This window comes from Leptodactylus fuscus, chromosome 5 (genome assembly GCF_031893055.1).
Source record: "Leptodactylus fuscus isolate aLepFus1 chromosome 5, aLepFus1.hap2, whole genome shotgun sequence".
Lineage (NCBI taxonomy): Eukaryota > Metazoa > Chordata > Amphibia > Anura > Leptodactylidae > Leptodactylus > Leptodactylus fuscus.
The window spans coordinates 182,788,712-182,813,481 of record NC_134269.1 but is presented as its reverse complement, the minus strand read 5'-3'; the positions used below and the strand labels follow the sequence as shown (position 1 = coordinate 182,813,481).

General features: G+C 39.8%; 1 protein-coding gene across 3 annotated transcripts in view; it reads left to right on the top strand.

The window, feature by feature from the left end:
- SEC24A (SEC24 homolog A, COPII component) overlaps window positions 1–24,770 on the top strand; it is a 90,484-nt gene that overhangs the window by 10,255 nt on the left and 55,459 nt on the right. Inside the window, exons 3-5 of one of the 3 annotated variants that reach the window (XM_075274824.1) lie at window positions 1,796–1,933; window positions 18,786–18,863; window positions 23,849–24,012. In XM_075274824.1, the coding sequence (XP_075130925.1) occupies window positions 1,796–1,933; window positions 18,786–18,863; window positions 23,849–24,012 (380 nt within the window). The remainder of the gene's footprint in view (window positions 1–1,795; window positions 1,934–18,785; window positions 18,864–23,848; window positions 24,013–24,770) is intronic. The other 2 variants (XM_075274823.1, XM_075274825.1) reach the window with 2 other exon arrangements.

The following is a 24,770-nucleotide window of genomic DNA, read 5'->3' as shown; positions in this document are numbered from 1 at the left end:
TGTCATTTTTTAACTTCACTTTGGATTAAAAGTTATATTTTAAAACGGCATGCTGGAGGGAACATCTTTCCGGTTTCAGTACCCTTTGATGCCCACTGATGATGATGATACCCAGTGCCCACTGATGAGAGGCAATAACCTCGAAACATCTGTCTACTAATTGGTCTTTCTTTCTTTTGGTGAAGATATTCTGGCTTGGCTATATTCCCAGATTATGCCACTAGGTTTCAGGAAAACCTGGGAAAACCTGGGATCCCCAGTTCAGTTTACTACAATACTTCTGTGCCTTAACCCCTCAGATGTCATGATCAATAGCATCCACCTAAATGCTGTGATCGCTATTGGCCATGGCATCTGAGGGATTAAGCCACCAGAGTTGGAGTACAAAAGGCTGTACCTGAAAGTCCAGCTTCCTGTGTCTGCAACATGACAGTGCACTACTATTACAGAAATGAACGTTAACCTTACACTTGGAGTTAAAGAAGTAACAGAAGAAACTAAGCACATCAGTATCACCACATGTGTATGAGAGAACAGAAAGCTCAGGTTATCTTCCACTTGGATAGAAACAGCCAATCTAAATGCTACTAGTAAAATAGCAACATTAGTCTTGAAGTGATCATAGCACAGGATCAAATTTACTTAAAACTTAAATTAAATGTTAAGTTTTAAATATATTTGATCCTGTGCTATTGTAACTTCTTTGATTTATAATGGATCAGTGGTTAAGCTATCCTGGCTATATATCACATGGGCTATATATTACATCACCAAGAGCACCAATGCAATATTAATCGAGTGGGATGATTGTAGCTGTGACCGGTTTTAGGGGCAAAAGAGCCAGTTAATACAATATAGAGTCTAAAACTTGAAGTATGTATTAGAGAGACATTCTAAGTAATTATATAATCTCAGACAGTGAGAAGATTATGAAAAAATGTTCATGACCTGAACACAATATAATGGATAGAACATTTAAACAATTAAATATAAGAACACATACTTCAACATCCTTTTTCAAGGTGAAAACCCCTACATGTCGGGTTTTTCTGTCGGCTTGAAAAGTCGGACATCTTTACAAGCGGACAGTGAAGGAAGGGCACGGAGTGCAAAAGAACGCACCCGATCGCCATTTAAATGAATGACAAGTGTCACGGACACAGCTAGTGTCCACTCCTAATATCCGTGCGAGATTTTGAACGGACACTAGGAGCGGACACTACCTGTCGGACACTGACGGTAGTGTGAACGCCCCCTTACACTGTATCAGTGTATGTGTGTGTGTGTATAATATATATAATTTTACACATACACACAGTTTTTGTGGGATCTGTAATCAACCTGTCTGGCTGCTGAAGGTTTATTCCCATCTGATAAATATTGTGAATGGTGACTTAGGGTCTAACCTCTGGTGTCCGCTTCACAGTTTGCATGAGTTATGCTCATATTCACACAGCACCACTGTTCAGGAAAAGTAGTGAATTGATTGAAGTGGTATATCATTGCTCTATGGCCACTTAATTTGTCAGATTGGAATAACCCTTTCACTAAATATGTAGGCCGATTTTTTAAAAATATATACATTTACAAATACATCATGTTAGTGTTCAAACGTTTTTTTTTCTTTTTCCCCTTTTTTGTTGTATCTGTCTTCTCTTTCCTCCTAGGTTTCACATTTCACGACACAATCCCTGTTTCCATGTTATTTCTAGTTATATCTTGAGGACAACAGTGGTTTGCATTGTCCTATTTTGCATTGTAAATTCTCAATTTATCTCATTTGTGATATTTTTAGGTCCTCCAGTGAGCCAGCAACCTTTGGGGCCTTCTCTAATATCATCTTCGTTAACCAGGACCCCAGTACCTCCATCTGGTCCACCAGTCAGCACGGTACCTGTGCCACCTTTCGTTGGTGCTCCTCCTCGGCAAGTTGGTGAGGAAGGCTATTCTTAATAAACCTCTATATTATAACTTGCTGAAATTGCCTTAAAGGGAACATATCATATATTTAATTTTAGTTCAAGTCATTTCTCTTTGTAAAGGAAAAATAATATTTTTATAATGTAGCTGTTTTCAGTTCTGAAACCTTGATTGGGACCTGTCATGTTGGAAACCCCTGCTTCATTTCTGTATTTGTATAGGCAGCACTCTTTCAAATACATCAATGGAGTCTCTGAATGTTCAGGCATACCATTCATCCATACAATTTTAAACAACTTTACATACATGAATAGTGCAGGTGAACGTAAGACATTTTGTAAAATATCTTATTAAGGAAATCTTTTTTCCTCCACCATTTATTAAGCTGCTTTCTTGCTCTTTATCTTCAGTCAGACTGTTTCATAAAGGTCTGTCTCCATATCAAGACTCACACTTAAAATCTTATGGAAGCGGGAGGAGGCTGCTGATGGCTAGTTAATTGATTTCTTGCCTCATTCTGTCGTGTCTTATTTGGTAGACATATCAGTATCAAAAGTACTGTCCGTCATACAAAATAGCAGAGTGTAATAGCAATTATTTGACTGTCACTTTGAGTAGTCCGATTGTTCACTCTCCCCTCTTCTTAACTACACCTGAAAATGGAGGTGGAGACTTATTTGTTTAATAAGATATATTACAGAGTTTATTATATTGCAAAGATATATTACAAATTGTACCATTCATTTATACGAAATTGTTTAGAACTGACTGTACTTGTTAGATAATACACAGAACAGGACTCCAAATGGGTGTTAAGCTGAGGGAAAAACCTATATTAAAATATAAAACTTATATATTATTAAAATGCTCTTATGCGTTGCAGTTGTAGAAATATCTAACATGTGAAATAAGTAATAAGAGGACAGAATTTCTTACCCATAAAGACTAACAAATACAAGCAGTGTTTTGGTCTAAATCCCTTCTCAGAATAAGTTTGCTGAAAAATGTAACCAAAACTGAGCCATGTGTTCGGATATTTATTGCAGGAATGCATTGTAGTTTGAAGTCTATTAAACTATGGGTTGGTTTGTAGCAAAAGTATACTGTGAAGTTTGTAACATTGACACTGTGGAATTGTGTTGTCAGACAAACAGGTTTGAATAAACTGCAGTTTGGGTACACAGCAGGAGGTAGAAGGGAAGGAGCACTGTTTGGCTTTTGAAGAACAGATTTATATGTGTGAGGAGAATCAACCCCTCTCATCTGCATTCACTGCTTGAAGGCAGAACAGAAAACTCTCCTCTGCTCACTGTGAAGCCATCTTGCCTATCTAATATATCTATGGATGGACCTTGGCTAGAAAATTGAAATGAACTGCAGGAACTTTAAGGCTAAGGCCCCACAATTTTGTTGAAGATTTTGTTGCGTTTTTTTGAGTCCTAGCCAAGAGTAGATTGAGCAGAAGGGAGAAGTAAAAGTACCTAAATACTCGAGTATAAGCCGACATTTTCAGCACAGTTTTTATGCTGAGAAAGCTCCCCTCGGGTTATACTCAAGTCAGGGTCCACGGAGCACAGAGACCTGCAAGGACCTGCATAAATTATACGAAGGGGGAGGTTCTTTAGTGCTACTGCTCTGTGATTGGCTTATCATGTAGGTCCTATAGCCACTAGAATGTAACATCTGCAGATAAGTCAGTGGCCATTATGGCCAGGATTCATTGTGTCTTATAGAAAATGTCTGTTCTATCAAGGAGGGGAAGCTACAGTAAAGTAAAAGTAAAACACAGGTACTTGCTGGTGTTACTATTCCTAGTAATGTCAGGCATTTGAGATTATTAATTTAGTTTCAATAACTCCATGTGCCTCACATTAATAGCAGTTAACCCCATCATGTCCCTCATATTAACCCCTGTGTGTCCTATATAAGGATTACTAATATGTGAGACACATGGGGTTACTAATAAAGGACCTTAATTATGAAGATACCTAATTAGTACTTCCATATGTCCCACATATCAGTAATTCTTATGTGAGGCACATGGGGTTAATGTTACGGACATGAAGGGGTTAACTGCTATTACTATGAGGCACATGGAGTTACTGAGCTGTAATGCACATGACCAGACTTTTTATCTGCAATGGTGGATTTCCCCCCCTAGGCTCACAATCGGGTCAATAAGTTTTTCTAGTTTTTATGTGGTAAAATTAGGGGCCTTGGCTTATATTCAGGTCGGCTTATACTCGAGTACATATATATATATATATATAGATATATATATATATATATATATATATATATATATATATATATATATACACACAGTGTTGGCCAAAAGTATTTGAACCCCTGCAATTCTGTCAGATAATACTAATTTTCTTCCAGAAAATGATTGCAATCACAAATTCTTTGGTATTACTATCTTCATTTAATTTGTCTTCAATGAAAAACCACAAAAAGACTTGTCAAAAAGCCAAATTGAATATTATTCCACACCAAACATAAAAAAGGGGGTGGACAAAGTATTGACACTGTTTGAAAAATCATGTGATGCTTCTCTAATTCGTGTAATTAACAGCACCTGTTACTTACCTGAGGCACCTAACAGGTGGTGACAATAATTAAATCCCACTTGCAGCCAGTTGAAATGGATTAAAGTTGACTCAACCTCTGTCCTGTGTCCTTGTGTGTACCACATTGAGCATGGAGAAAAGAAAGAAGACCAAAGAACTGTCTGAGGACTTCAGAAGCAAAATTGTGAGGAAGCATGAGCAATCTCAAGGCTACAAGTGCATCTCCAAAGCCCTGAATGTTCCTGTGTCTACCGTGCGCAGTGTCATCAAGAAGTTTAAAGCCCATGGCACCGAGGCTAACCTCCCTCGATGTGGACGGAAAAGAAAAATTGACGAGAGATTTCAACGCAAGATTGTGCGGATGGTGGATAAAGAACCTCGACTAACATCCAAACAAGTTCAAGCTGCCCTGCAGTCCGAGGGTACAACAGTGTCAACCCGTACTATCCGTCGGCGTCTGAATGAAAAGGGACTGTATGGTAGGATACCCTCACTTCTTACCCAGAGACATAAAAAAGCCAGGCTGGAGTTTGCCAAAACTTACCTGAGAAAGCCAAAAATGTTTTGGAAGAATGTTCTCTGGTCAGATGAGACAAAAGTAGAGCTTTTTGGGAAAAGGCATCAACATAGAGTTTACAGGAAAAAAAAAGAGGCCTTCAAAGAAAAGAACACGGTCCCTACAGTGTTCAATGGCAGAGGTTCCCTGATGTTTTGGGGTTGCTTTGCTTCGTCTGGCCCTGGACTGCTTGACCGTGTGCATGGCATTATGAAGTCTGAAGACTACCAACAAATTTTGCAGCATAATGTAGGGCCCAGTGTGAGAAAGCTGGGTCTCCCTCAGAGGTCATGGGTCTTCTAGCAGGGCAATGACCCAAAATACACTTCAAATTGCACTAGAGAATGGTTTGAGAGAAAGCACTGGAGACTTCTAAAGTGGCCAGCAATGAGTCCAGACCTGAATCCCATAGATCACCTGTGGAGAGATCTCAAAATGGCAGTTTGGAGAAGGCCCCCTTCACATCTCAGGGACCTGGAGCAGTTTGCCAAAGAAGAATGGTCTAAAATTCCAGCAGAGCATTGTAAGAAACTCATTGCTGGTTACCGGAAGCGGTTGTTCGCAGTTATTTTGTCTAAAGGTTGTGCTACCAAGTATTAGGCGAGGGGGCCAATACTTTTGTCCGCCCATTTTTGGAGTTTTGTGTAAAATGATCAATGATTTTTTTTTTTTTCACTCTCTTTTGTGTTTTTTCATTGCAAGCAAAATAAATGAAGATATTAATACCAAAGAGTTTGTGCTTGGAATCATTTTCTGGAAGAAAATGAGTACTATCTGACAGAATTGCAGGGGTGCTAATACTATTGGCCAACACTGTGTGTGTGTGTGTATATATATATATATATATATATGTCCTCTCAAAATCTGCAACAAAAAAAATTGTGTTTCTGTAACGCGGCCTAAAGAGGTTTTTCAGGCAGAATGCAGCCACATTTTAAATAACATTACATATTAGCACAGTTACTTGCTCTTTGAAATGTAGCTAAGTTGTCTTAAAAGTTGGGAACTATTTAAATGTAATCTTAAAGGGGTTTTCCAGGAAAATTTTATTTACTTTTTTTTAAAAAAGGTCTGTCAGTGCTTGTAATGGATTAATAAGTACACCCATATACCTTAAGAGCTAGTTCACACGGGGCAAAATGGTCAGGATTTTGACGCGGAATCCAAGGAAGGTACAGAAGTATGATGGGGTTGGGGGATAGGGGGAGAGTAATAGTGAGGTTCCGTTCCGGAAAACATCACCGGATTATTAGAAAGTGTTCCTTGGTCGGTCACATGACCGGGTAATTATAGATTTTTATTTAAAAAAAAAATAAAAAAAAAATAAAATATATATATATATATATATATATATATATATATATATATATATATATGAAGTTAGATTGGAGGAGGTGGTTTAATTTAAGGGTTATTTTTTGTTTCATCCTGAAAAACCCTCTTAACTATTATTGATGACCATCTAAAATTTGTCAGGTTGCTTATACAATATCCTGCAGTACTAATGTATTGCAGTATATGGTAAAATCTATTATCTTCTGGCAGTGTGCATTTGTACTAATGACAGGCCTGGGAATTTGTCATAGTAAGTGATTTGCTTCCCTCAGGTCAGTCTCTGTGACTGTGATCTCAAGCATTGTGGCAGTGCCAGTGTACCACCACTCTTCAGATATCTCAGTTGCAATTGTGTGAAGCATATGAAGAGTAAAATGCCCACAGTCATACTTGCATTGCCACCAGGGTTCTGCTGTGTGAAACAGTGGTGGCCTAGTGGCTATGTCATCCGCTCAACTTTTTAGTGGGTGCCATATGCTGCTGTATATACCACTGCATTGAATTCAGGTTTGCCATTATCTGCCACAGATGCAGAGATATGGTTGCTGTTAGTTTCAATACCAATTTTACTGCATTGTCACAGGGGCCAGCCTTATACCTCAGCGACATCGCTGGGCAATGAGGAATGCCGCCCCTTCCCCCTTACAGTACAAGTCTATAGAAGTGAACTATCGGGGAGAAGGTTCCTCACTGCCCTGCGATAACGCTCAGCCAAAAGGCTGGCCCCTCTGACACAATATCTGTACCGAAATAATGGCATTGATATATCAGTAACTGGAGCAGATACCAGTAAAGCTGACTTATAATATGATCGATGTAAAAGGACATGAAATATCCTCTTTAAGTGATATAAATTAAGGCTAGGTTCACGTCTGCGCCGAAGTCTCCATTTCGAGACTCAGAAATCAGCAGAGAAACCCTCCTGCACAGAGGACTTTTCTCTCCCTTGGTTTCCATATAAAAATGCCAGAAACTTGACAGACACCTTCTGGACCAGTGCACATATGTAAACTTTGCCTTAGAGAGGATATAAAAATGGAAACATTTGGCAATGTTCATTTGGAGACCCAAGATTGTATAAACAATCATAGTTGGGGTTTTATCATGAAAGACACTGAGCATTATCAACACAATTCAGGAATCTTAAAATGATTTCAAATCTTGTTCTGGTCAGCGCCACGCTACATTGAAAAAAAATATAGAAAAAAAAACCATGCTCAAATAATCACAAATGTATAGCTTCTTGACCAGGCCATGACAAATAGTGTCCCAAAACAACGGCTACAGTGGCAGCTATCATTACAGTTTTAAGGTGACGTTTCAAAGCCATGCTGTAATTCTACCGCATGGTGTATGAAAACAGCTAATAGCCATGCTATACATTTATGGCCTGGTACAAAAAGACATTGAAGGGGTTGTCCAAGGTTTAGGGGGCGTTCACACTACCGTTGGTGACAGTCAGCAATGTTCGTATTTAACTTGTGTCCGTTTACACCCAATCCGTTTGAAGTGGTTTTTTTTTTCCAGCGGACAAAAAATCCTAACGTATTTTCCGGACTATAAGGCGCACATAAACTCCTAAGATTTCCTCAGAAATCGAAAGTGCGCCTTATAGTCCGGTGCGCCTTATATATGGATGGAAACGGCAGCACGCGAGGAGTTAAGCGGCGGCCGCCGGCAAAGTCTGCGTTCCGCTTCCATACATTGCAATGGGAGCGTGCTATTCGAATAGTATTCGCTCATCTTTAACTTCAATTGTAACTTCTTACAATTGAAGTTAGAGATGAGCGAATACTTTTCGAATAGCACGCTCCCATTGCAATGTATGGAAGCGGCACGCAGACTTTGCCGTCGGCCGCTGCTTATCTCCTCGCGTGCCGAGCGCTTCCATTCATTTCAATGGAAGCGTGCCATTGAAATGAATAGAAGCGGGGGGTTAAGCGGCTGCCGGCAAAGTCTGCGTGCCGCCGCTTTCAATCATATATAAGGCGCACCAGACAGCGCTGCGCCTTATATATGAACCTAGACAGGACTATAAGGCGCTCACGGGTAATGCTCCTTATAGTCCAGTGCGCCTTATAGTTCGCAAAATACGGTACATATAGGACTTTGTTGCCCATAGACTTCAATGTTTTTCTTAATGGACAGAAGACTTATAATGGACAGTAACTGATAGCCATCGTTCTTTTGTGTCCGTTTCTTTTTGCGCATGCTCAGAAAGCAGAAACAAACAAACAAAAAACGGACAGTATTAAAAAAACAAAACAAAAAAAAAAACACTGATAGTAACTGACACTAATGATGATAGTGTGTCTGTTTTTCTTTTCTTTTTTTTTTTCTATCTGGATCAGTTAAAAAAACAGACACATTAACATCAGTTAGTGTTTGTTAAAGGGATCCTATCATTGGACACCTTTTTTTTCTTGATAACACGTCGAAATAGCCTTAAGAAAGGCTATTCGTCGCCTACCTTTAGATGTCTTCTCGGCGCTGCCGTTTGGTAGAAATCTCGGGGTTTCGTCGGTAGGCAAATTAGTTCTCTTGCAGCACTGGGGGCGGGCCCCAGCGCTCAAACAGCACTGGGGGCGTCCCCAATGCTGCGAGAGAACTCTCCAGCACCGCCTCCATCTTCTTCAGGAACGGCCTCTTCACGCGTCTTCTTCCGGCGCTGGTGATCAAACTTCTAGGCCTCGAGCAGAGCCGACTGCACAAGCCACAAGAAAATGGATACTTACTTACTGTGTAATGGAGGTGGCGCTGGAGAGTTCTTTTGCAGCATTGGGGATGCCCCCAGTACTGTTTGAGCACTCGGGCCCGCCCCCAATGCAGCGAGAGAACTAATTTGCATACTGACGAAAACTGGGATTTCTACCGAATGGCAGCACAAGGAAGACATCTAAAGGTAGGAGAAGTAAAGCCTTTCTTAAGGCTATTCCTTCGTCTTCGTTACAAAAAATTGAGTTTTAATGATAGGATCCCTTTAAAAATACTACTGGTCATGCGCATCAGCATCACAACGCCTAATGGGAATATGTGCATATATCAATAACGCTATAAAGACCATATATATTAACAGAATTATGCCTAAAATGAGGAATGGGAATGGAAGGAAGAATAAAATAAAATGTGTACATAAAAATATATAAATTTAGACATTAACAATTTATCACACAAAAAACATAAAGCCAAAAAAGGTGAGAATGTGATGAACGTGTTGAAAGTAGTGAGAGAATAGTGAAATGAGTGAATCAAGCAACACAAGAGTGTGTGTGCGTGTCCGCGCACGCAAAAAAGGGTACACCTATAAAAAATGAAAAACATAAATGTAAAAAAAATACTTTGTATGTCTTATAGTATAGGAGATCACTGGAATTTTGTAGGATTACTATATTAAATAAGGAAAAGGCTAGATATAAAAAATATTTAGTTTATTTGTACATTTATTGTACTTGAATATGTTCCAGGTTACACTGACTTGATGTATCGTGAATTAATTGTAACTGACAGCTGATTTGCTGCACGTTAGCCATACACTGGCTGACATGTAAAATCCCTAGGTCCCCTCCTTAGAAGTTTGCCCTTGAGTGTTCCCTGTAGATTTGTTAAACCTCTAGAGCTGCACAATACTATTTATCTCCAGTTTAAAGCTTTCCCTCTCACAATGCTTATAGCAGTGTGTCTGCTGGCTGTCAAACATATATAGGTTTTAACCATTAATCTGGACTGCAAATTTGGACCTGCTGCACGATAATAGGTAAGATGTAACCACATTTTAGAATCTGGTTTTCTTATTTAGTAAACGTGGAAGTCTGGAGCCTGTTTAGTGTACTGTTACTGAATTGTTTTTTGGTCTTTCAATTGTCTACAGTCTTAGGCTGGGTTCACATCAGAGTTTGGCACTCAAATTGCTCAAGATAATTTTGAACGGTTTGTTTTAAAACCAATTGATTTGAATAGGTTTGCGTTTGGAGCACTTCTGTCTAGTATTTGTTCTTTTCGGTGGAGAAAAAAGTCAGACTCCGCTTCAAAATCCACCTGCCAAAATGCCTCTCATTAATTTCAATGGGAGTCACTCAGTTTTGTTTCCACTAGCAGTTTATTTTTTTCAGCTAGGGGGAAAAAAAAAAAAAAAGCAATATGCCCTATCTTCATGTGGATTCCGCAGCTCGAGACACCCACCTGATTAGGCCCATTCATCTGGAGCGGGATACCGATGAGGCATTTGCTCATATAGATTTAGGCTGGCTTACAAATGTACACCTAGCTTACATTTGACATCTCGATTTTGGTCCATTTTTCAGACCAGCCATTCCTATTATAGTCCGTGAGTTCATGCCGATCACTGACAGCACCTGAGTGAATTCCATTTTTTACGGATCCTAGACTTTGCAAATTTTAACATTGGTTAAAACAAAAAAATATGCTTACAGGTGAAATAAGAACTGCATAAACCTGCAGATCTCCCTTCCTGACAGTATATTTTACTGCATTGCGAGATTATCATCTTTGAAAGAACAGCCTGGAGAAGGGATCAGAGGGGGATGAATATGTTCTCCCCTACATATACTTCTAAGGGTCAGTTCACATCTGTGTTCAGGCCATTCCGTTCCCGTCTCCGCATGAAAAATGCGGAGAGACAAGTCCTGTAAGCATCACTTTTCTCTCTGCATTTATTGTGCTGAAACCCCACAGACCCCATTTACAGTCTATGGGGTCCGCGGGTTTTCTGAGGTAACCGCTTTTTTATGCAGATTTAGTTTTCCGTTCAGGGGTCTCCAAGCGGACTCCCCAAATGGAAACCCATGCACACATGTGAATGGGCCTAGCCTAATCCCTCTGAACCTAATCAAGCAGTAAATGGACTCCTGTGTTTAACAGTGACTTGATTGCAGAGCCAAAAGCATTGCTGATTTTTGTTTTATTAGAGGAAATTATGCTGACTGCTTCTTACAAACTACAATAATAACAATAACGATGATTGCTAGAGATGATGATTACTTTAGTTGGCAAAACTTTATTTTTACCATTATCACCTGAGTGGTCACGTCACTGCCCCAGACAAAACTTCTTAGTATCCTGTGACGCTCTATTTTGCCGCTTTTGGAGTCGAGGATCCCATCATATATCCCCCCTCCCCCTTTCTCCTCCCATCCCTTCCCCTCTAGGCCCCTCACTACATCCCTCTCTGTCATACTTGCCTTCCTTCCTGCCTCCTCCTGTCAGGTGGCGCGCACAATAATTCCTAAACTCGGGCATGTGCAATAGACTTCCCGAGCGATTTGCCGATGTCACGAAGATGGCTGGTGGTGGGCAGGCTAGCTAGGGAAAAAGGGAGGGGGAGTGTTTTGAAAGGGAGGAGGGGCAGTGAGTGTGAGAGGGAGGTGTGGCGATTGATATCTAGTATAGATGAGGTTTCTCTGTAAGCGGCCGAACACCAAGGGGTTAAGTACGTCGAATATTTGATGCGCTTAACCCTTTGGGGTTCGGCCACTTACACAGAAACCTATGACGGGGAGGTATTTGATCGAATACTACTCGCTGATCTCTAATATCCAGGATTCTAATGTTGGCTTCTGAAGGTGTAGTGGGCTGAGAACCCTAGAAATCGCTCAAAACACTTCCAGTGTTATTTGCTGGCATTTATTAACCCATTATTAGCAGACTTTTTCGAAAAATTATTTTTTTTTTTTTGCCTGGAAAACCCTTTTAATGAAAACTATCACAAATCAAACTAGGAAAGAAATCATAACCCTGTAATCACCTTGATGTAACAATATCAATTATAGAACTATCACTAGGTTCAAACCTGTGCTTGGGTTTCTGTTTTTCAGGTTAGCTTAAAAAGCAGTTTCCTGCGGACCTCATAGACTATAATGGGGTCTATTGGGTATATGCCTAAAAAAACGCAGAGAGAAAAGTCTTGCTTTCAGAACTTTTCTCTTCTGCATTTTTCAAGCAGATTCGAAAATGTAAATCCCGAACATGTAGCAGGCGCATGTGTGAACCTAGCCTACCTTATTAACATGCAAGGATGAAAATAATTTGCTTCCCTTAACCATCTTAAAGGGTTTGGCCACGTTCAGGGTCCATTCACACGGAGGAAAATGGTGTGGAATTTCAGCACTGAAAAAAAGCCTCCCATTGACTTCAATGGGTTCCAGCATAAAAAGAACCCATTGAAGTCAATGGGGGGCCTTTTTTCAGCGCTGAAATTCCACACCAAATTTCTCACCATTTTCCTCCGTGTGAATGGACCCTCAGGCCAATATTGAGAGACAAATGTTATTGTTTGTATAACAAAAAGTTGTACAATTTTTCTAATCTACTTTCTGTATCAATCTCTCTTGGTTTTCTATATCTCTGCTTGCTGGATAAAAATGTCAGCGGTCTCATTGTCATTGTCAGGTGTCATTAAAACGAGCTATTCACCTGTATGTCCATCACATGACCAAGGACTGATTTTTATCCATTGGAAGTAAGCAAAATAAATGACAGCAAGCAGAGATATCGAAAACCATGAGGAATTGATACAGAAAGTACCGTATTTTTCTTAAGACAATGGTTTTTATTAAGATTTACAAAATACAAGACAAAGAGTCAACACAGGAAACATTAAAGGCTTACAATGGCAAAGCAATACACACATCAAGGAAAATTATACGGTTCAATTAAAATAATACATATAGATGACATACAGTAAAGTATATAACATAATGTGTGGATCTAGACAGATAGACATAATGAGAAGAATGTCATGAAGAGATAATATGCAAATTGTGGCCATGAGCTAAAACACTAAGGGCCCGTTTACACGGAGTACACGAGCGTGTATTTTAGCAAAATACACGCGCTTTTACTCCGTGTGAATGGGCCCTAACACTAATAACAGGCCTAAAAAACAGAAGCAAGGGGAGGATCACTCAAAACCTGCCGAAGAGACAAAACTGTCCCAAGGAAATAGCAGACCTACTCACTGCCAGATCCAGATGCCAAATACCATGAATTAGAAATTGTTAATATGTGTTGCAGGGGCGTTAGAAATTGCTCAACATGAGGTCCCCTCAGTGAGCCATGGGCAGGGGGAAAGAAGCTGACCATATCTCCCAGTTCTTCCTAAACTTGTCTAAGATTCGGTACCATATTTTTCTGATTAAATAGAAAAATGGAGGTGGTGTCCAACGTCCAAGTCCGCTCATTATCCTACCTTTCCCATGAGTCCCTAACCCTGATGTACCATTATATATTATAGCGGAGACCCGAACCTAATTCCAGTGGACTCTGATGGCGGGCATTACTACGTGTAAGCTCCCCTCCTCCAAACTGCCCCTGGGTCGGTGGGTACCTCGATTGTTGCTGGCCGACTCCTACATGGCAAGATCTTAGGAACCGTCCTGCTGCTGTGTCAGCCGGGAGTCTTATGAAGGCTCCCAGGCCAGTCATAGGAATATTACTACTGTAGCTGGTTCTTTGACCTACCTCAATTGTAGTATGTAGAATCTCAAATAGACTGTAATACAGTTGTATTGCAGTCTATGAGACTTGCAACCAAATTGATTGCAAGTTCAAGCTCCCTAGGGGGGCGAATAATTTAAAGTAAAAAAAAAAAAAGGTTTAAATCACCCCCTCTCCCTAGAATACATACAAAAATAGAAAATTACTGTGAAACACACATTAGGTATCCCTGTGTCTGAAAATGCCAGTCTGCAAGCTTATAAAACTATTTTTCCTATAGGGCGAACGTCATAGTGGGGGAAAAAACAAATCAAGTCTGACATTAATTTTTCATTCTCCTCTGATTTGAATAAAAAGTGATCAAAGCAATAGACATTCCCCAAAATGTCATAACTAAAAAGTACACCTGGCTCCGCAAAAAAGATGCCCTTTGCTTCCCAGTACAGCTGCAGGACTACCTGTCAATTAAATATTTTAAAACCTTTTTTGCGTAAACATTTTTTTCCCCGTTTTCCTCCTCTAAAACCTAGGTGTGTCTTATATTCCGAAAAATGTGGTATATTGGAAATTTGTACTTTTTATTGTATAAACAATACCATTTGTCTCTCGATATTGGTCTGAAAGCGGCCAACCCCTTTAAGGTGTTCAGGGGCAAAGGTTATTTTCATCCTTGCATTTTGGTAAGTTAGTTCTACAATTTATATTGTTACATCAAGGTAGCTACAGGGTATCATTTCTTTTCCAGTTTGAGTTGCACCAGGTTTCATTAAGCCGTATTTTTGTTGTGCTGATAATTTCTTCAGTTTATCCCTTGGGAAAGACACTTCTCTGGAGAACAGTAATATATTGCAGAATCTCCATGCATGGACTATAATTAGACTTGTACAAACTGGGTACTTGTAATTATGTGTTCTACCTGAGCACCTGAAGACCCTGCTGCTGCAGCTCTGAGACTGGGTTTCTGCGTTCAGGTTTTGTTCCTGTTTGAGCTAAAACCAGAAGTGGATTAAATAAAAGAATAACACCAGACACACAATAACACAAGAAAAATCCTGAATCTGAAAACCCAGCATTTGGTGATAGTGTGGCACGCTTATACTTCACTTTTATTTCAACGACTGTAACAATATTTAATCAGAAACAGAAATGCATCTCATGATGTAAGTATTCTTATAGGCTTGTTTATCTTTAAATATTCATGGCACTGTAATAATGATTATCTGTGACCTTATTGGTAAGTGTGATAAATTTATTATAGAGAATATTGTGCACTGCCCTTTCCACAGGAGTTGTTTGCAAACCAAATTATTGTACATCTACTTCTTTTTGACTTGCGTTTAGAAGTTGTACAGTAAAGTTTTTGTGCATATGGAATGTAATGGACCCATGCCTGTGTATTATCACAAGCCTGTGTATTGGGCCGTAAACCCCATTAAAGCGCAGAGCAGGTTTTGTACCTGTATATTTTGTGGCTTGGTCTCACTGGAGAAATGGATGGATCTGTGGTGGCATGTGGACAGCATACATGTCGTTTTATACCACGGAACCAACTCATGCAGACAGTAAAATGCATTATAGAAATTTCTGCGACCGTCACATTAATTTTTGGTTGGGTTAACGGTGCATTTCTGCTTAAAGAGGACCTTTCAGGTCCTCATGAATACATGTTATATATACTGCTATAAAGCTGACTTATTTGCTTTCCCAGTATGTGACCTGGGGCTGGAGATAACCATACCGTTAATATCAGCACCAGTATCTCCCCACTGTCAGAACGGCGTTCCTCACAGTCTAGCAGCCTTTAGCACACTGTTGGCTTTCTAGCTGTATATAAAACCACATATATTCATGATGGCATGAAAGGTCCTCTTTAAGCAGTTGCAGTAACACATGTTTAATAAGTATTTCTCCTTTAAGCTAACTGTCATTTAAATTGGAAAATCTTTTTACTGGCATAGTAATATATTGGCGATTCGTGAAAATGGTTGCCCCTCGGTTGGAAGATGGCTGTGAAAAATGGATATTTTTCATGGCCGTTTCGCATCACTTTCGTATTTATTTAGTCTTTTCAAATGGAAGGAATCCAGCTGCAGGCAATGAGTAGGGGGGGTTCAGATCCTTTTGGAATTTGATATTAACTTAAAGGGGTATTCCCGTGTACATAATCATATCTATATTTGTAGATAATTAAAAGTTAAACATTTTTGCAAATCTAAGTAATTAATTAAAAATTCTGCAAAGTTTTAAAGATTTTCTTGAACTTTCTTAGTGGTGACATCTGCTGTCTTGATCAGTTGCCAATGGTTACGACCACTAATACAGAAACTTTCTATGGTCTGGGACTTGTCAGGAACCCAGCCATGATTTTCTTATTGTAGTTGGGTTATCAGACAGGGACATTACATGTATAAGAAGATATCTCGGCCACAATAAGGACATCATGGCTGATTTTCTGACCTTAGAAAGTTTCTGCATTAGTGGTCGCATCCATGGCAACCGATCAAGATAACATGTCACCACTAAGAAAGTTAGAGAAAATGTTTAAAACTTTGCAGAATTTTTAATTACTTATATTATATTATTAAAATGTTTAACTTTTAATTATCTACAAATTTAAAAATAATTATGTAGATGGGAATACCCCTTTAACAACAGTTTTTCATGGTATTTTCTATTACCTCCAGGATTTGGTAGAAGTGGAGCTGCACCTTTGTCACTTCCTTCTGCGCTTCCTTTTTGTAACTTACCAACAGGAGAGGGTTCTAAGGCTACGCTCGCATCTGCATGAGAATCTCCACCAAAATCACAGGACTAAAAAGTCTTGCATGCATAACTTTTTTTTTTCATCCGGTGGTTTCAGTTAAAAAGAACAGGCACCCGACAGACCCCATTATAGTCAATGTCGGGCTCTGTATATATCTGCTATTTTAGTGGTCCATTGTTCTGGACCTCCTCTGGAGCAGAACAACAGACAACCCCAATGCAGATGTGAACATAGTGTTTTGAGTTAATTTCTTCCAGAAAATAATTTGACATGTTAGTAAATTTAGTATTTTTCTCCCACATTTATGTAACTGGTTAGGCGCTGCTTTGCTTCATCAAACAGCCAAACATTAACCTAATGTAAAGGCAGATTTTCAATTTGTATTGTTTTAAATATTTATAATGGACCACAAGAGTTCCAGAAGTTATACTGTGTTGAGCCCAAGTCAATTGAAGCAAAATAACACCAGCTTTTGCACATATACGTATTACTTTGGTTTAGGACATGATAGCACTGTACGTTGTGATATTCAGGTATATCATGTGAAAGCAAATATTAGATAAGGGCAGTGGCAAATCAGTATGGATAAAGGTGAACAAGTGACATTTTTATTCGCGACCTTACTTGCCAATCCCCGCTCCTGCTGACGGTCACCTCCACTTCAGAGCCCCATAAAGGGAAAGTGTTGGTGGGCATGAGCACGAACGGGGATCAGTATGTAAATAGGGCCTGTTTAAAAAAAAAAAAAAAAACCATACAAAATAAATCCCCCAAAACAGCAGTGACCCGCCAGGCTCCCTAAAGCCCCGGGCCCTGTGGCAGCCATTAAGGCTGCTACTCCGATACTTACGCCAATGTTGTCACTATTATTGCTCCTAGAAAGAAAAAAACAAAAAACGCTTCAGCTGTTTTCTCAGCACAGACTCCAGTCGTTCTGTGGCTGCAGTTATACTTCTACAACGCAGATATTCTCAGACTTATATTAGCTGCTTCTTGCCCTTCCAATAGAGTGTCCAGTGCCCCTTTCTTGCTTCCCACATTCGTTTCACCATTTACACTGAATTTGTTGCTTCTGTTTTTTCCCAAAATCTCAGACACTTTTGCATTCAGCTTATTCACCTGCCCTTTATTCCAATCACATGTGCTCCATCAGCCCAGCTCCAGTATACCGATTCATACCGAATAAAATATAAACCTGTAAATCATACACAATGCGAATCGAGGTACAAGTTTCAATAAAGAAGCCCTGCAAAGAATAAAGAAATGCAGGCAATTTGTTAATTAGGTATATTACAAAATTTATTAAAGAGGCTCTATCATTGGGAAAAGTCATTTTTAACTAATCGCATATATGCTTTAGAAATGCTATTCCACACCTACCTTTAGTATGTAAATTGCCTCAGTGGTTTCTGAATAAGTCAGTTTTTATTCATATGCTAATTAGCTTCCAACCAGCACAGGAAGTTCCCAGCAGCATTCGTCCCTGTATTATCTATGTGTGTGTGCAAACAGGAAGCTGAGTCATCATCATCATCATCATCAGCGAGTGCACATACTCCCTTAGGAAACAATAGCAAAGAGGGTGCACGATGCATCGTGCACCAGTCTAATTAGCATAGGAATAAAAACTGACTTATTCAGAAACCACTGAGGCAATTTACATACTAAAAGTAGGTGTGAAATAGCCTTTCTAAAGACTATACAAGGATGTGATTAGTTAAAAATGACTTCTCCCAGTGAGCCCCTTTAATGACAGAAATGCTGCCAGAAAATCAAAAGTTGTTCAACACCCTGCACCACCAATCATCTATAGTGGAACTATGCTGTGAATGGAGCCGTAATCACATGGCTTTGTCCAGTTCAAGTGAATGGCAGCTGAGTTGCACTAATCCAGCAGTACCACTACACAGTTTCTATTATATAGTTCTGTCTGTATCAGCTAATCAGTGGGGGTAACTGCTGTCAGACTTACACCAATGTGATAATGATGACCTATCCTGAGGATAGATCATTAGTGTCAAATGTCCAGAAAATCCCTTTAAATATTTTGCTTTCAGAGTTGCTAATACCTGATGGTTTAGTCAAAAACAACATAATTGTTATACAACTGAGTTTATTTACTTGAAGTTTACATTTCTTTTGTGAAAAAAGTGATACATTTTTGTTTCTTAATGTATTTTGTTAGGCGTGGCCCAAGTGTCAACCAGTGAAAGCAGTTCTGTTCAGAATAGCTACGACACAATAGAAGGTGGTGGATTCATGGGTATGTACATGCCAGTTCTATTGATATCTGAAAGCTAATTTAGATTTAATGTTTCTTTCTTTAAAGCACATTTATGTATTTGCATATTTGTATTGTGTCCTTTGCTGGATGTCCAGTAGCTAGCCCAGTTTTCAACTTTTGCATCACAAAGGTTGAAATCCCCAGGCAAATGCTTAGCAATACATTGACATGCTCTTTGCACAAAATCTACAGCGTGCAGGTTTGTTTCTGCAGTGTGTGGATGGGATTTGTTTAACCTCTTAAGGACTGAGACAATTATCACTTTTTACATATGTTTTTTCCTCCCTACATTCCAAGACTAACCAAGAGCCATAAATTTATTTTTTAGATTAAAGAGTCACATAATGGCTTATTTTTTACAGGACAAATTATTTGTAATGGCACCCTTTAATGTTCTGTGCAATTTACTGGAAGCTGGTAAAAATACGGAATTGAGTGAGTTGGGCAAAAAAAAAACCTCGCATTTGCAACTAATTCCTTGTGGGTTTAATTTTTAGAGCATTCGCTATATGGTACCTAAGGACAGAAACCCGAACACTAGTGTGAACCTAATATTAATTGTACTCTGTGGGTCAGTACGATCAAAGTGATTTAAAGGGGTTGGCCACCCTTAAGCTGAAAAAACCACAGTGCCCTAGGCAACTCAGAAAGATGATTATAGGACAAATGTGCTGTAAAAATGAAATTTATCTTACCTGTTCCCCATTAAAATGAGATTTTGCACTGTAAGCTCAGCCAGCTTGTGTGGGCGGGACTTCAACAAACTGATAGTGAAACTCCTGGCCTGCATTCCAGACTGAGGCACATCACAGCACTGCCCACACATAGAATGTGATCACACGGCTACATTCACCTCAGCACCTCCAGCTTGCAGAATGCACCGCTCACAATGGCTGTCACAACACAGGGCTGAATCGCTGAATCCTAGGGGGTCCTGTGCAACTAATAGCCGTGGAGGGCCGCTATGATTCATCCAATTTGAATGGAGTGCCAAAACACCTACTTTAGCACTAAATTCAAAAGGACTAATCAATAAAATGCCGACAGACACCATCGAATACTATTATACTCGGTAAGGACCTGCTCCTTATCAGTTATAGTATTTAGCCAGCTCAGTGTGATCTATTTCCCATTACTGGTCAGGACTAGAGATGAGCAAGTATATTCGATCGAATACCTCCACCGCATAGTGAACAATCCAGGGAAGGAAGGGAGGGACATCACATTTTTACTGCCCCTCCCACCTTCCCTGGTGCTTTTTTACACCAAGAACTATGCGGCGAAGGTATTCGATCGAATATATTCGGTCATCTCTAGTCAGGACTAGAGATGAACGAACACCGTTCGATCGAATTGGTATTCGATCAAATATCAGGCTGTTATAGGTATTCGAATCCAATCGAATACCACACGGCAAACACAGTAAAAATTCGTATCCCCTCCCATCTTCCCTGGCGCGTTTTTTGCACCAATAAATGTGCAGGAACTACGACAATGTAGGCATTGAAAAAAAATTTAAAAAACCCATTGGCTGCCGAAAACATGTGACCTCGAATTTATAAGAATAGCGGCCGCCATCTTTGTTTAACTTTGCGGCTTGGAGACATAGGGACAGACGTGCTTCTGAGGGCTAGATAGGGATTAGCTTCAGCTAGGCAGGGAAAAATTGAAGAACAACAGCTCTTTTCAGAGCTATACTGCAGGGAGAGGAGTCGATACACGCTCAATCCAGCTATCCATGGTGTGTGCCCCCAAATGCCAAAGTGGGATACGCTGCAATTCAGTCAGGCTATATACGCTCAATCCAGCTTTCCACGGGGTGTCCTCCCAAAAAATAACTCTGATACACATTAGTTCAGTCCGGCTATATACGTTCAACCCAGCTTTCCACTGTGTGTACCCTCAAAACCTAACAGGGATACACAGCTATTAAGTCAGGCTATTTACGCTCAACCCAGCTTTCCACGGGGTGTCCCCCAAAAAAATAACTGGGATACACAGCAATTCAGTCCAGCTATATTCGCTCATCCCAGCTTTCCACGGGGTGTCCCCCCAAAAAATAAGTGGGATACACAGCAATTTAGTCTGGCTATATATGCTCAACCCAGCTTTCCACGGGGTATCCCCCCCCAAAAAAAAATAAGTGGGATACACAGCAATTCAGTCCGGCTATATACGCTCAACCCAGTTTTCCACGTGGTGTCTCCCCAAAAAATAACTGGGATACACAGCAATTCAGTCCGGCTATATACGCTCAACCCAGCTTTCCTAGGTGTATAGACCGTAAAAATCTCATTACTATACATCTAAAAATGCGTAAGGCTAGCGCAAAGGGACAGCGACCTAAAACTTATGTTTAATCTCAGATTCAAATGCAAAATACATTTAAAATAATAGCTTAAGATGTAGACAATGTGTATATACACTATATGTACCGCAAACCTCAACTACAACAAGAGCTTGGACTCCCAAAAACACTAATACAGAAGACAGGCAGGATTTTGCTGTTATTCACTAATATGTTAAAAATCTATACTGTGACTATGATACGAAAATATAACTGTTTTTCAGAATGCACAGCACACCGTATATAAAAACACTATTTAATAATTCATATATACAACCATCTTCCTGCAACTTTGCAGCAACCAAAGACTGCAAGCAAAAAATCGCACAAACATTAAAATTTGGCACTAAAGTATGGCTCATGTAAACCCTTTATGCAAACAAAATGTACTTTTCAAAAACTGCTATATGTGAGGAGTTCATACATACCACACATATATATTTACAGGGGCGGGTGTTAAAGAAACGCCAAAATCGCAGAAATGCAGCAACCTATTTTCTGCATGCAAATTAAATAGGACATTACATAAAAATATTATTTTCCACCCCCTATAAAAATTTTAGCAACTTATACGTTCATCTCTAGTGATCATTATTACTATTATTTTAGCGTGTAACTGTTTAACGATATGTTAGAGGCATATTTTACTCTAGAAAGCTCAGGTATGGACAGGGGTTGGGTGAAATGTAAACATTATTTATGACTTTGTGTATATGTTGTGTAAGTGTTTGGTGCAACTTTTTTTGGCACTGTGACCTGGACAATGGTAAATGACTGGGTCACAGTGCCACTAAACTTCCTGATTATGTTTAGAGGGTATTACATAGGTTATGGGGATAACGTCCATCCTTAGGGAGAGACCACCTTAGGGTATTACATAAGAATACTTCTCTAGTAAGGCTCAGAGGGAAATTACATTCTCCCTCTATGTGACAATCAGAGAGCAGAAGTATAGAATGCACTCTGATTGACAGGAGAGGTGGTAACAGGGACAGAAGCCCCTGCTACTCCCCCCCTTCCCTCCTGGGGTCACATACAGGTTAGGCACAGATCATTCATCATCATTGTGCAGGCTGCAGGGCTCCTCTCTCCCCCCCCCCCCCCTTCCTAGATGCTTCCTTAGACAGGAGGGGGAACACTTATCTCAAGACTGGGTGGGGCTATCATGATGGTTTAAGATTCATTTTATAGATGAGAATCTCATCTTTAAAATTATACCAAGGTTTTATAGCGATGGAGCAATTCACTGTTGAAAACTCTGTCAGGAATTGAAATCTGCAAAGATTCTCATCTTTAAATTGAATGTTAAACCATCAAGATAGCCACATCCAGTCCTGAGATATCGGCATTACAAGGGAGGACATTCCAGGTGTATTGTACAGCAAACAAGCACCTTCTAGTTACTTAACCCTTTTTGATGCTGGTAATTTAACTTCTATAGAACTGCAATCAATTGTGACCATTGCCTCCTTTATTTTCATGAATAGCCTAGCAGTTTGGAGTAACATATCCAACTTTGGTGCTCCAGACTGCTTGTACATGTTGTGAAATAAATAAATATCTCTACATGGGAGGCACAAATTTTCATGGAGAACCTGAGTTCTATAAGGGTATATTCACACAGGGTTTTTTGCAGGCAGATTTTGACGCAAAATCTGCCTGCAAAAACATCTCCCGTTCAGTTCAATAGGACTCACTTTATTTATTTTTTTCAGCTAGCGGGAAAAAGAAGCATCATGCCCTATCTTTCCGTGGCTGAGTCAACCACGGCGTCCGAGTCTTGAGACAACTCCTGCTTAGGCCTATTCCTTCAGGCCTAATCAGGAGCAGGTTGCCGCGACGGAATGCCGATGCCGTGCATCGGCATCCCGTTGTGGCTAGCCACGCAGAAAAGTCACACGGCGGAATAAGTTTCCGCTGAGTGAACATACCCTAACTGTGTTGCTGCCCTGTTGACAGACTCCTTTTAAGAATGGCAGCACGGTGGCTCAGTGGTTAGCACTGCAGCCTTGCAGCGCTGGAGTCCTAGGTTCAAATCCTGCCAAGGGCAACATCTGCAAGGAGTTTGTATGTTCTCCCCGTGTTTGCGTGGGTTTCCTCCGGGTACTCCGGTTTCCTCCCACACACCAAAGACATACTGATATGGAATGTAGATTGTGAGCCCTATATGGGACAGTGACTGACAATATCTGTAAAGCGCTCCGGAATATGATGGCGCTATATGAGTAAGCATAATAATGGTCCATCAGTTTTAATGAACTGCGACCCGCCCCCCCCTTTTTCCATTGCAAAATCAGCAATGCAAAAACTCCCCAAAATTGGGATTTCTCTGTAGTACCCTCTGGCTAATATAAAGGTTGAAATCCATAGTTGAAACTGGCAGAAAATAATTGAAATGCAAATAAGCTTAAAACCCACAGTGCAAATAATTTCTTTATGAGAGGAGAAACTGTCTATTAATATATCTTACCTTTTCTTATCTTTAGATACCTACACTATGTTTATATGCTTATTTGTTCTGTAATGGGCGAAAGAAGAATACTTGTTTAGGTAAAAAGATTTGCTATTGTTGTAGTATTTTGATTTTCTAGTAATTTCAAGATTTTGCATACCATAGGGATGGTTCAACCTGTTCAGCCTATTCCACCACAGAATCCTAAAATAACAAGGAATGCTTACCCATCTTTACCACCTGGTTACCAGAATGTTTTTCCAGCAAGTGGCCCAGGATTAACACCCACCAGCCAACAGTATCCGAACAGAGCACCACCTTTTTCACAGGTAGAATGTATTTCTTTTGAATTAATAAACCGTAAAGTCCGTAGAAATCTCATATCAGAAACTAAAGATGTCCCTCTTGGCTGCAAAACTACCATTTTATTAATATATTAATTAACTTTAAAGGGGTATTACCAACTCACCTGTTCAGCAGCCTGTAGGCTGTATGCTCTGTTCACTTCCTGGTTTTCTCGGCACATTGGTGGGTGGGGTTTCATTTGCTCTGCTTAGATCTCTTCATAGCAGTATGTTTGCAGTCAGTAAGCTGATGTAGTAGAGCTGGACTTGATTGCAATAAACTTGTTTTAGGTCTGTGTTTACATACAGAGGAAACATACAGATTCCCTATCTCAGCCCTTATCAGCCAAATTCAATTAAACCGACTGATAACTGGAAGAGCCTAAGATAACCAGCTCAGAAATACTAGCAGGAGCCCAGGAGTCTTAAATCCACATAAGCTAGCAGTATAGATAGGATCCTTGAGATGGGCCAACCCCTTTAAAATTTTTTTTTACAGCATTTGTCATTAATAAATTTGGTAGTATACTATTTAACTGATTTTGGCTCCTTTGTGTGAATTTTTGCAGTCATTTTCTATTCCATCTCTAGTATTTTCCCTGTTTATTAGCAGCAGAAATCCTAACGACCCCTGAATGTGAGTATAGAGGTGTACAGAAATAGTATATAGAAGACTAGGGTGGATGTGCGGTTACTTCAGGCACTATAAAACAGAATCATGGTTATAGTGTGATGTGTGATGC